The 12,606-nt window shown below is 40.7% G+C and overlaps 1 protein-coding gene across 4 annotated transcripts in view; it reads left to right on the top strand.

The window, feature by feature from the left end:
* The window catches only part of LOC123874467 (furin-like protease 2), a 317,196-nt gene that overhangs the window by 299,560 nt on the left and 5,030 nt on the right, over positions 1-12,606 (top strand). For 3 of the 4 annotated variants that reach the window (XM_045919848.1, XM_045919851.1, XM_045919850.1), the window contains 8 exons: positions 5,586-5,762; positions 6,338-6,472; positions 8,127-8,434; positions 8,512-10,308; positions 10,397-10,630; positions 10,713-10,871; positions 11,376-11,515; positions 12,337-12,592. In XM_045919848.1, coding sequence (XP_045775804.1) covers positions 5,586-5,762; positions 6,338-6,472; positions 8,127-8,434; positions 8,512-10,308; positions 10,397-10,630; positions 10,713-10,871; positions 11,376-11,515; positions 12,337-12,592 — 3,206 coding nt within the window. The remainder of the gene's footprint in view (positions 1-5,585; positions 5,763-6,337; positions 6,473-8,126; positions 8,435-8,511; positions 10,309-10,396; positions 10,631-10,712; positions 10,872-11,375; positions 11,516-12,336; positions 12,593-12,606) is intronic. The other variant, XM_045919852.1, reaches the window with a different exon arrangement.

The following is a 12,606-nucleotide window of genomic DNA, read 5'->3' as shown; positions in this document are numbered from 1 at the left end:
TGTCCCGTCATTGTATTATGTATCTAAGTGATAAACTAGACAAACGGTTTTTCTGTTCATCAAACAAATTTTCTGTTAATCAAATGCGTAGCCGAAAAATTCTCCGAATCGTTTTAATCAAATCCGTGTAACACACCCGCAGCGTGTCACGGCGTGTCAGACATGTGTTCCAATTAAGCTTAGCCATTACGGGCTCTGTTATCAAATATCTCGTTGCTCTAACGCTAAGCTATGTCCCGTCGCTATTTGATATACGAGTAGATTACGCTCTGTTATTTTGTTCGAAATCACGCTGCCGTGTCAAAGGCGAAAGCCTATAATCCGGATAGAGCAAAGTAATAACTATTCGATGTACTTAGCGCTGATGACTTTGGTAATGTACTGGGTTAATGGAATTAGTTGGTCACTAGGTTCTATAGAGGTCTATCTATCTAGGTTCTATTTTTAACCCCCGACCCAAAAAGAGGGGTGTTATAAGTTTGACGTGTGTATCTGTGTATCTGTCTGTGGCATCGTAGCTCCTAAACTAATGAACCGATTTTCTTGGATTATAGCTAAGAACACTCTCGACCAAGCCACCTTTCAAACAAAAAACTAAATTAAAATCGGTTCATTAGTTTAGGAGCTACCCAGAAATCACACAACACGTAGAAATATAGCCCAGGCCTGCATCCCTACATAATCCAAATCCCACGGACCCGTACACAGCGATTTGCTTCCTCGTTTCTGATACGCACTGCTAGAATATGGAATGCCCTAGCGGCTTCCGTTTTTCCCGCTATCTATACTTAATATTGGTATCTTGAAAAGAAGAGTGTATAGGCACCTTCTGGGCAGGCGCGCTCCATCTTAGGCTGCATCATCTCCTGCTTGGTGTGATTGCAGTCAATCGTGAGCCCATTTAGTTATTAAAAAAAATATTAAACAAGAAAGAAATAAAACTCCAGGTCACAATGGTGCTCATTATAAAACAGTAAGCGCGTAACGGGGTTAACAAGCGCTGTTTATGATGTAGGAGGTCGCTGATCAACATTAGAGAGGACCGAGGCACGCCCCTAGGTTTTATTAGTTCCACGGGTAAGGCGTGCTTCAGACTTACAGATAAGAGAAAAATCTACACATAGGTAAAGACTAACTGATATATCAACGTACAGATCTAATAGCTGAGTTTAGAAAATTTGAAATTTGGCACGTCGTCGAGTCTCTATATTCTAAACTTCAGAATCGATGCCAATATCACTTAAAACAGTTATCTCTACCGGGAACCGACTCCGGGATCTTCCACTTATGAGACCACAGCGGTCAACTCTGCGGCCAGGAAGGTTATAAAATAAGCCTACCAGAAATCGAATCCGAGACCTTCCACTTATAAAACTACAACCTTCACCTCTGCAACCGAGGAGGTCATGATATAAGCTTAAACACAAAGGCTTCGTCAATAACGCCGCTGTTTGTCGACTACAAGCGAGACCCTGAGGCCGTGTGACTTTTTTCTACGTAAATCTGTTTAAACCCTTTTGTGCCCGGCCGCAGGACCCTCGCTTTATTAGTTTAGGACCCTATTACGTTACGGTGTAAGCACAAAGAGGTTTTATTGCGAGTTGACCCTATGTATGCAGTTGTGTTCGTTTTTGTTGGATTCTGGGACTACTTACGGTCTGTGACATACGAACGAACAGCTGGTATTTTCTAAGTGCTTTAGGCTGCGGACAAAACCGGCGGTATCACGCGCCAAAAACGCGCACGAATCCTCACTACTATGTGACGTTTTTTTTTAGGGTACATAGCGCGGTCTGTGTGTGAAGAGTGAAGAGCGAGTGATAGAGAAATTTTGTAAATAACCATTATAGCTGAAATTTTGAAAATAAAATTAAAACTGTATTCAGGGATTTAAAAAAACTCTTGTGTCTTGATCCAAAAAGAAGGGTGTTATAAGTTTGACGTGTGTATCTATGTATCTGTCTGTGGCATCGTAGTGCCTAAACGATTGAACCGATTTTAATCTAGATTTTTTTGGTTTGAAAGGTGGCTTGATTGAGAGTGCACTTAGCTATAATCGAAGAAAATCGGTTCAGCAGTTTGAAAGTTATCAGCTCTTTTCTAGTTGTCTTATAGAGGTTTTTGTGTGGCGGGTTTTTTAAATTTTGAGTTATTATCGTAAGTGATTTCACTACTTGATATACTAGTAGTATTTGATACAGTATATGGATGCGAAATTACCCAGGTTTCAGTAGAAATAAACCCAAAGAGTCCAATTTTAATAAGGGTACCTCAAGTCAAGAGTAAATAGGCATCTTCTAGACATGCGCGCTCCATCCTAGGCTGCAACACCACTTGCCAGTAAGTCTGAGAGCAGCCAAGCGCTAGTCTAAAAAAATATACGTATCGAATAGTTAGAGAAACTCCTCTTTTTTTGAAGCCGGTTAAAAATACCTGCCGATGAAAAATTCACACCATGCGTTATAACGACACGAACCTACAAACTTAAAAAAAAAAATAGTCTGTAAATCCTACGAACGTTGATAAAATCAGTTTTTGCGAGCAAACAAGCGCCTCCGTATTGTTTTAAGCGCTTGTTAGTGAGCGCGCGCTCAGCTGAGCAAATACACACCGACATAGTTGTTTCACGGCGTAAAACACGCTGAGCGAATTCATCATTTTGATAAGCTACGAGTATTAGCGACGTAAGAACGTTTTTAGGGTTCTGTACCTCAAAAGGAAAAATGGAACCCTTATAAGATCACTTTGTTGTTTGTCTGTCAGTCGGTTTGTCTGTCTCTCTGTCCGTCCGTATAATAAATAGTTTTTGATTCTTTCAAAATGTCGAAAAAATACCCGTGTACGGAACCCTCAGTGCGCGAGTCTGACTCGCACTTGGCCGGTTTTTTACCCGGCTACGGCAAAGCCAAAAGGAAGGGTTATGATGTTACTATTAAGTATACGTCTAGTATTTTACCCATGTTCACATTATAAGGCTCTGCATATTTAGAAATCTACATGAGTCGACTCAGTTCCTAGGTATCTATCTATTGAATAGATGTGAATATTTTTTTAATAAATTTTACCCATCGGTTACGATATGTTAATAGTATGCAAGTGTTCTATTTGGAAGATGCAGATTTTTTGAAACAGAAATCCGTACCTAAGGCCAAGTTTCCACTAGCAATAAAACTTGCACAACTTTTCTCTGGCAAGTCACTTGCAATGTGTAAATTGCACGTGCAATGTTAAACACTCACAGCAAGTCAATTTCTACAACTTTAAGTTGCTATAACTTGTAGAAATTGACATTGACGGAATTAGAAGACTAGTGATGCACTTCCTCAAATCGAAAACCGCATTCTCAGAATGATTGTAATACATTTAACTTTCTATTGCAGTCGCCAATTATTATTATTATTATCAATAGTCCTAAATTTGCTCTTTCCTAAAATTAAGAGGTTCAACAAATTATTTTCAGAACTTTCTGAATTTCGTATTCTTACCTACTTAGTTAGTAGAACAGAATTATCTAAAAAGGGGTCCATATCATGCACACACTCCGCCGTGTGGTAGAGTTTTTTCATAGAATTACGGAACCAAGACAAACATTGTCTTTGCCCTGGCCGCTCATACGCGAGAGAAAATATCTCTGACCTACCCCCTCGTATAATTACAACTTTATTAACTTAACCCTCTTTCTCTGTACCAGTTTGAAATTGTAATGTAAAACATCCTGTATACTCATTTGTATGTCTCATTAGTATACTTGCTTTGTTGTATCCTGAGGCCCGAAATATAAGTACCAGGGTGGACCAAAAAAGTCATTAGTTTTTTGTGTCAAGAAATTCTAACTGGCGTCCCATTTGTTAGAAAGGTTATATCACAAGCTTCAAATAGCATGTGTCTACTATGCTTCCGTACTTTTGCAGCAAATATTGGATAAAACTGCCGTCAAACAAGGCAATTAAGACATTAGGTATATATTAGGAGTCTACTCAAAGCTGTCGCTATTCCAGAAAGCAGAAATCGCCTTGCAGATCAGTATCAACCCGACTTTTATACGAAAAAAGATTTAGATTTTCGGGATAGTATAAAGTATTCAATGTTCTCTTTAATCAATTAATTAATTTTTAGTTTTCATGTACCAAATTTCTGCTCATAAAGTAATAAAAAATTAAGTTACATTAGAAATGCTTATCTCGAAACAAAGATTTCTTCCAGCTTCCCGTTCAGGGTTGTGAGTAAGGTGCATTAATACGTGGAATAGGTTTTAATGTACTAGAATTATAAAATGATAAATGCAAGAATCCTTAGTTACATAAGTTTAATGTAAGTGTACTAAAGCTTTCTCTGGTTTATGCTTTATGGTTTTGACGTAAGGGAACAAATAAACAGACACACGAGCCTATCGTGTAATATAATAAGTGTAGCATTTATTTATCACCGCATGAAACAAAGCGGTTCCGGAGACGGCGGAAGCACGCAATTTAAAGGTTTGCTTTTTCAAAACTTTACAGCAGACTAGTCGTGAAATATAATGGAAGTCGAACAAAAATATTTCCATGAAAATGGTCCGTCCATTTCCATGTAAATGCGACCCAGTGCTTATTCCCTGTCGTCGTGCGTTCATTCTGGAATTGCCCCTCTAAACACTAAACAGAACGAGGTTGTCTTGTTCGGTGCTAAGAAATGCACCATTGTTCACAATGCACACAGCACGTACCGACCTAAGTGCCGCTAAAATTTTATCTCAAAGGAGATTTTTACTTTATTTTTACATTTAAAATATTTTTAAAGCGAACACCGACTACTACCCGCGAACTGGCGATGGATAGCGATGGATATATTTAGTAAAATTGTTTTTCTGTCGCTCGTTGTATTTCGACATTGTTTATTAACTCGTAAGTTTTTCCTCTTTCATTTGATATCCCTCTTCGATGCGAAAGCAAAAAAACAAATTTGGGGATTTTTGGATGTAACATCCGTCAGGTAGATTTTTTTTTTGTATAAAATGTAGCCTTTGTCACCCGGACCATAATCGATTGATATCTAATTCATCAAAATCGGCTCAGTTGTTTAGGAGCTACGGTAACACATAAATACAAGCCTACATATACATACATACATACATAGACTGTTAAAATCATAACCCTTCCTTTTGGCTTTGTCGTAGCTCTTTTCAAATGTTCTTTGTAGTTTCAAATTTTCAATTTATAATTTTTTTATACAATAACTAGCCGATGCCCGCGACTTCGTTCGCGTGGAAGTACGTTTTTAAATAATCCCGTGGGAACTCTTTGATTTTCCGGGATAAAAAGTAGCCTATGTGCTAATCCAGGGTATAATCTATCTCCATTCTAAATTTCAGCCCAATCCGTCCCGTACTTTTTGCGTGAAGGAGTAACAAACATACACACACACACACATACAAACTTTCGCCTTTATAATATTAGTGTGATGTAATATAATTCTATACCACATTGTATGAATCATTGCAGCCCCACGCATTGATAAAAACAAAGGTCTTTCATGGAGCCATAAGTATCCGTCAGATAGGTATACATGGAAAGAGCTAAGTACTAATCAATTGTCCTTGTTCTCAGGTGAAATGGTTCGAGCAGCAACGGGAGAAGCGAAGAGTCAAACGGGACTACAACCAAGACTCGTTACTGTCACAAATCTCTAGAAGACTGTCGCCCCACCGAGCTCGCCATCGAGCGATCACATCGTCACCTTTCTTCCCAGACCCGTTGTTTAAGGAGCAATGGTATTTGGTACGTGTGAGTTTCTCTGTTTATATATTTGAACTCTATTCTGTCTTTCTTTGTGTCATAATCCTCATAACTGTGGGTCGTGACCTCTTCTGCTTACAATTTTCTGACCACGTCCTTGAATCTGTATCAATTTTTTTTCCAAATTGCGCCGTGAACTTTGTATTGCGAGCCTTGCAATGATAAAACCTCTACTTTTTCATCACTATCTTTTCAGAATTGTTTCCTTTCCTTCTAGCAATGTAGTTAAAGATGTTTGAAGTAAACATCAAAATTTTAGTCAAGGATTTCAATAAACATTTTAAAAATTATTAGAAATCTGAAACTCACTTTTCATAACAAATTATCATGAGGTATTTGAGTACCTAAATGTTTAATAAAATTAAGGTTTCGTCAAATATTTGTTTTATTTCAAGAGATCTTTAGCTTAATTGACAGTAAAATTTATTTGAACAGTTTTAGTAACAAATTTAGCAAGTTATCTTCGACAAAACAACTCGGTAAATTAAATAATCCGACACGAATATGAACAATTTTTTAAACGTGAACTGTTTTTTTTTAATGTTCGATTTTTTCATTAACAGAATGGTGGTGCCAAAGATGGTCTCGACATGAATGTTTCGCCAGCATGGCAAAAGGGATATACGGGCAAAGGTGTTGTTGTATCCATACTTGACGATGGTATTCAAACAAACCATCCTGACCTTGCTCAAAACTATGTAAGTGTATGCCAAACTTGCTCTTTTACAAAACAATGTCGAAGCTAACATATAAGTATATAAGAAGACAGTAGTAGTGCCCATTGTCAAAAACAGAACAGGTGATGCGGCGGATAGATCCAACTACAGGCCGATATCGCTGGCGACGATAGTGGCTAAGGTGCTGGACAGTTTGCTAGATGCACAGCTAAGTAAATCAATTAAAATACACGACGCTCAGTTCGGCTTTCAGCCTGAACTCTCTACGGAAAGCGCAATCCTGTGCCTCAAGCAAACTGTGCGGTACTATACCGACAGGAAAACTCCTGTTTATGCCTGTTTTTTGGATCTATCCAAAGCATTTGACCTAGTAGCTTACGACGTCTTGTGGCATAAGCTCGAAAAGGAATCAGCTTTGAGACCTGAACTGATTTCATTGTTTAAATACTGGTATGGTAACCAAACTAATGTGGTTAGGTGGGGTAATGAACTTAGTGACCCATATAAAATGGAGTGTGGAGTGAGACAGGGAGGGCTGACGTCCCCTAGGCTGTTTAATTTGTATGTGAACCAGCTGATTGAGAGGCTCGGTGGAGCTGGTGTCGGGTGTTCAATAGATGGCATACGCATGAATAACCTTAGCTACGCCGACGACATGGTTCTACTGAGCCCCTCAGTTGGGGGTCTTAAAAGGTTGCTGCAACTCTGTGAGGAGTATGCCGAGATGAATGGACTCAGTTACAACGCCAAAAAAAGCGAGTTCCTTGTTTTCAGGGGAAAGAACAAACTATCCAGCTTTAAACCAAAGATACAATTATGTGGTAATCCCCTGAAGCAAGTAACTGAGTTCAAGTATCTCGGTCATGTAGTAACCGACAGCCTGAGGGATGATAGTGACATGGAACGAGAGCGCCGGGCTCTGTCGGTCCGAGGCAATATGTTAGCCCGCAGATTTGCGCGCTGTACTGGGCAAGTAAAGCTGACCTTATTCAGGGCTTACTGCCAGTCATTCTACACGTGCAGTCTGTGGACGGACTACAGGCAGCGGACCTACAGTGCCTTGCGTGTTCAATATAACAATGTGCTGAGAGCGGTGTTGAGGAAGCCTCGACACTGCAGTGCGTCGGCGATGTTTGCGGATGCTCGCGTGGATGATTTCTACGCGATCATGCGCAAGCGTGCCGCGTCCATGATGCGCAGGCTAATGAGTAGTACCAACACTCTTCTCAGCGCATTGGCCAGGAAACTAGATAGTCCTCTCTGGAGGTGCTGGGGGGGTGCGCACATAGGCGCCAAGAGGCTCCCTCGGGCTTTTTAGTTATAGTTTTTAGTTATAGAATTAGTTGTTAAGCTAGAAATAAGTACCTACTAACATAGTTTAAGTTATTTGTCATACTAACACAATTATGGGTCTAATGGCCTGAAATAAAAGTTTATTTATTTATTTATTTATATATCCATTGAGAAGAAATAATATATTAAGCTTTTTTAATAAGCTAGCTTTGGGAGATTTGTTCCAAATGTTCAAACCCAGGGGACCATCCCCTTCTTCTATCGTGATATCAAACGCAGAGAATCATGTATCTTTAGCTGATTGAATCAGCTAATATTATATTATGGTCCTCACCGAAGAGAGACAGATGTATTTTATATTTATTGTTTATCTTGTTCAAAGGATCCGCTGGCATCCACTGACATAAACGGCAATGACGATGATCCGATGCCTCAAGACAATGGTGATAATAAACATGGAACACGTTGCGCGGGAGAAGTTGCTGCAGTCGCCTATAACCAGTATTGTGGAGTTGGAGTAGCTTATAATGCTAGCGTAGGTGGAGTTAGAATGTTGGATGGTGTTGTGAACGACGCTGTTGAAGCTAGAGCCCTGGGCCTAAACCCTGATCATATTGACATATACAGTGCTTCGTGGGGGCCAGAGGATGACGGAAAAACGGTTGACGGTCCTGGACCATTAGCGAGAAGGTAAGAATCATCTTGTTTTAATATAGTTCACAAATTATTTCAAATGACTTATTCTTAAATTTATTTTTCTGTTTTAGAGCATTTATTTATGGAGTGACTAGTGGTAGACGTGGAAAAGGAAGCATATTTGTTTGGGCATCAGGAAATGGTGGTAGACACACTGATTCATGTAATTGTGACGGATATACAAATAGTATATTTACGTTATCAATATCAAGTGCCACGCAAGGGGGTTATAAGCCATGGTATTTAGAAGAGTGTTCTTCTACATTGGCTAGCACGTACAGTTCAGGTACTCCTGGACATGATAAGAGCGTTGCTACTGTTGATATGGATGGAAGACTAAGAGCAGATCATATTTGTACAGTAGAGCACACGGGGACTTCCGCGTCTGCTCCGTTAGCAGCTGGTATTTGTGCACTAGCACTAGAAGCTAATCCAGATTTAACTTGGAGAGATATGCAGTATTTGGTAGTGTTAACCTCGCGACCACAGCCACTGGAAAAAGAAACTGGTTGGATAGTAAACGGTGTAAAAAGAAAAGTCAGTCACAAATTCGGTTATGGTTTAATGGATGCTTCAGAAATGGTTAGTTTAGCTGAACAATGGGTATCGGTCCCTCCTCAACATATTTGTAAGTCACAAGAAATCAACGAAGATAAGCCGATAGATCCTACTTATGGTTATACTTTAAGTGCTCATATGGATGTTAACGGATGCAGTGGAACTGTGAATGAAGTACGTTATTTAGAACATGTTCAGTGTAAGATATCTCTAAGATTCTTCCCTAGAGGAAACCTCCGTATACTCCTTACTTCTCCAATGCAAACGACATCATCTTTGTTATTCGAGAGGCCTAGAGACGTCATTAGTTCTAATTTTGATGATTGGCCATTTTTAAGCGTTCACTTTTGGGGTGAACGAGCAGAAGGCAGATGGACTCTGCAAATCGTCAATGCCGGCAATAGGCACGTTAACCAACCAGGTATCCTCAAGAAATGGCAATTAATATTCTACGGTACTGCAACTGACCCCATCAGATTACGTTCTAAAAGGCCATCACCTTTAGCGCCTCCATTCGGTTTCCCAACAGCCGCTGACGGCTATGATTCTGTCGGGGATTCTTTTTACAATACTGACACGTTTACTAATTACCAGAACTTTCCTACTTTATTCGCCGCCGGATCAGATCCGGAGAAGGCGATAGCCCGTCTCGATGGACATAATATCCCTTCACCGCATGGGGAGAATGTCCTCGCTGATAGTAATGATAAGCGTGTCATACATGAATGTGATCCCGAATGCGATTCTCAAGGATGCTATGGAAGTGGACCTACTCAGTGTATCTCCTGTAAACATTACCGACTTGACGATGCCTGTGTCTCTCGTTGTCCTCCAAGAAGCTATGCGAACCAAGGGGGTGTTTGTTGGCCGTGCCACGAATGTTGTGAAACTTGTGTTGGTCCTGGACAAGATTCCTGTTTAACTTGTGCTCCGTCTTACTTATTAGTAGCAGATTTAGGTGTGTGCACACAGCAATGCCCTGACGGGTATTGGGAAGATACTGATTCGTCAGCTTGCCGACCCTGTGCGTCACACTGTTCCACATGTTCTGAACGAGCTCACACGTGCACGTCCTGTGAACATCACTTAGTACTTTACAATGGAACTTGCTCAGCCTCGTGCCCTCCTTCTACTTATGAGACTGATGACTATTCATGTGGGAAGTGTCATACATCATGTGATACGTGTACTGGTCCTGACGAGAACGAGTGTGTCACGTGTCATGCTTCCAGCTACATATTTGATGGCAGTTGTGTAAGCGCGTGTCCTAGCGGGTATTATGCGGACAAGAAAAGAAAAGAATGTATGAAGTAAGTATGGATACTCTACGGATGTTTTGCTGTCGTTTACTTGAAACATAAAATTCGTTGTTACTCAAAAATAATTGCTCAATTTTAGATGTCCAATCGGTTGTGCAACCTGTTTGGCTACATTGTGTTTGTCGTGCAACTCAAACTGGGGTTTGAATAAGAAGAACAAATGCGTAGCCACCGGCAGCGACCAGTGTACGATTAGAGAGTTCTTAGACGGCAGCATCTGTACCAATTGCCACAACGACTGTGACTCTTGCTATGGTGAAACTGAAGCGAACTGTCTTACCTGTCCATCGAATTATTTGCTACAGAATCATAAGTATGTATATTTCTTCTTCATTTAATTACTTACTTTAGAAAGAGTCATAATTTGAATCCTATTTTTGAACGTTTCTTTGTAGATGCGTGACGGAATGCAGCCGTGGTTACTACGCGGAAGCAGGCAGGTGTACGCGTTGCATGCACGGCTGTGCGTCTTGCGTGTCGCGGCTCAACTGCACTTCGTGTGCTGGTTCTTTGAGGTTACAGTCTGGAGCGTGCAGGGCGGCTTGTGCTGATGGGTAAATCTATGCTAGTTTCTCGTAGACACGCATCCGTGACGGAATGAAGCTGCGCTTAGATGATATATAGACGGTGACGTGATGCATGCACGGCTGCGCTTCTTACGTTCCGCAGCTCAACTATATTTTTGAGGTGATAGTCTGGAGCGCGGCTTGTGTTGATGGGTAAGTCTATTTCTCGTAGATGCGGGATGGAATGCAGCCGTGATTACGTAATGTGAAAAGTGGCGGGTATCCGCGTCTTGCGTGTCTCAATTTTACTTCTTTCGTTAACTTTTTGAGGTTATAGTCTGGAGCATATTGTACTGAAGGGTAACTGTACTTCTCGTAGATTACAGGCACGTCGAACCAGCCAGGCGTCCGGTGACCAGCTATGGAATAATAATTTAAATTTTTTTAAACATCATTGGATGTGTTCTTAAATACAAACCCAGAGAAAATGTTTTCATTGTTATGTCTACTAGGTTAAAGATTCCAAGTTCTCATCTTTTGCTATTTTTCTAGGTACTACGCTGATCGTGGCACATGCACCAAATGCTACATCTCTTGTCGAACGTGCATTGGACCTAGGCGTGATCAGTGTGCGTCATGTCCAAGTGGATGGAAGTTGGCTGCTGGGGAGTGCCATCCTGAGTGTCCTCAAGGTAATCATCATCATCATTTTCAATCAATTGACGTCCATTACTGGACATGGGTCTTGCGCTGCCTGAATACAGAGGTTCCTTGCGACTCGTTTGATGGCGTCTGTCTAGTGGGGGATCTTCTAACGCTGCGGTCTTTCCGGTGCGAGGTCGCCAGTTTTAGGCGGAAACCCCCAACGTCTATCGTTTTTTTAACTGTGTGCCTTGCCCATTGTACTTCAGCATCGCAACCCATTGAGCTACATCAGTAACTCTAGTTCTCTTCATTTCTGATTTGATCTCGTACAGAAACTCCAAGCGAGAGCATCTCTATCGCCCATTTAGTGATACTTACTATAGATAATATAACTATGAAAATAGTCTATATTTCTAATACTTGACCACTAAGGATGTGATTCTATTTTTTTTTTATTCAGTCCACAAAACTGACTACAATTGAAAAAAAAAATACAAGATGATACATGGACAAAGATAACATGTACGCAATTGTGTCTCCTCGATGTGGACTCGGCATGCACTATTAAAATGTGTAGGTACAAAACTACAGCGCAACACAAAATAAACTTAACAGGAATAAAACTTAATCCAGAACAGCTACTAACAAAATAGGAAAAACCTTAAACAAACTACTTTCTAACAATTACTTATTTGCGTACTTACTTTTTATTCTTGGTATATTGTCACAGAAGACATCTATAACATCTCTGTAACTATTTGCAAGAGACTGCATTCTATATAGCGGATTCCAAATGTCTACTACAGATTAAATAGAATTCCCATGTTGAGGTGCTTTAGTCAAAGCTTAAACCTGATGTAATCAACAGGTTTCTACCAAACCGATGACGGCTGTCGTCACTGCCACCACTACTGCCGCGAGTGCAACGGCTCCGGTCCTCTACACTGCACGTCGTGTCCCCCACGGTTCATGCTCGATGGCGGGTTATGTATGGAGTGTCTCGGCTCGCAGTACTTGGACCCCAGCAATGGAACCTGCCGCGCGTGCGATGGGTCATGTCGAACGTGTTCCGGACCCGGGCAAAACAGTTGCACAGGATGTTCAAGGCCTTTGAGGCTTGATAAGTGAGTTTTTATTT

This window comes from Maniola jurtina, chromosome 18 (assembly GCF_905333055.1).
Source record: "Maniola jurtina chromosome 18, ilManJurt1.1, whole genome shotgun sequence".
Taxonomy (NCBI): domain Eukaryota; kingdom Metazoa; phylum Arthropoda; class Insecta; order Lepidoptera; family Nymphalidae; genus Maniola; species Maniola jurtina.
Note: the sequence above shows the minus strand (reverse complement) of the source record. Positions and strands in the feature narration are given on the sequence as shown.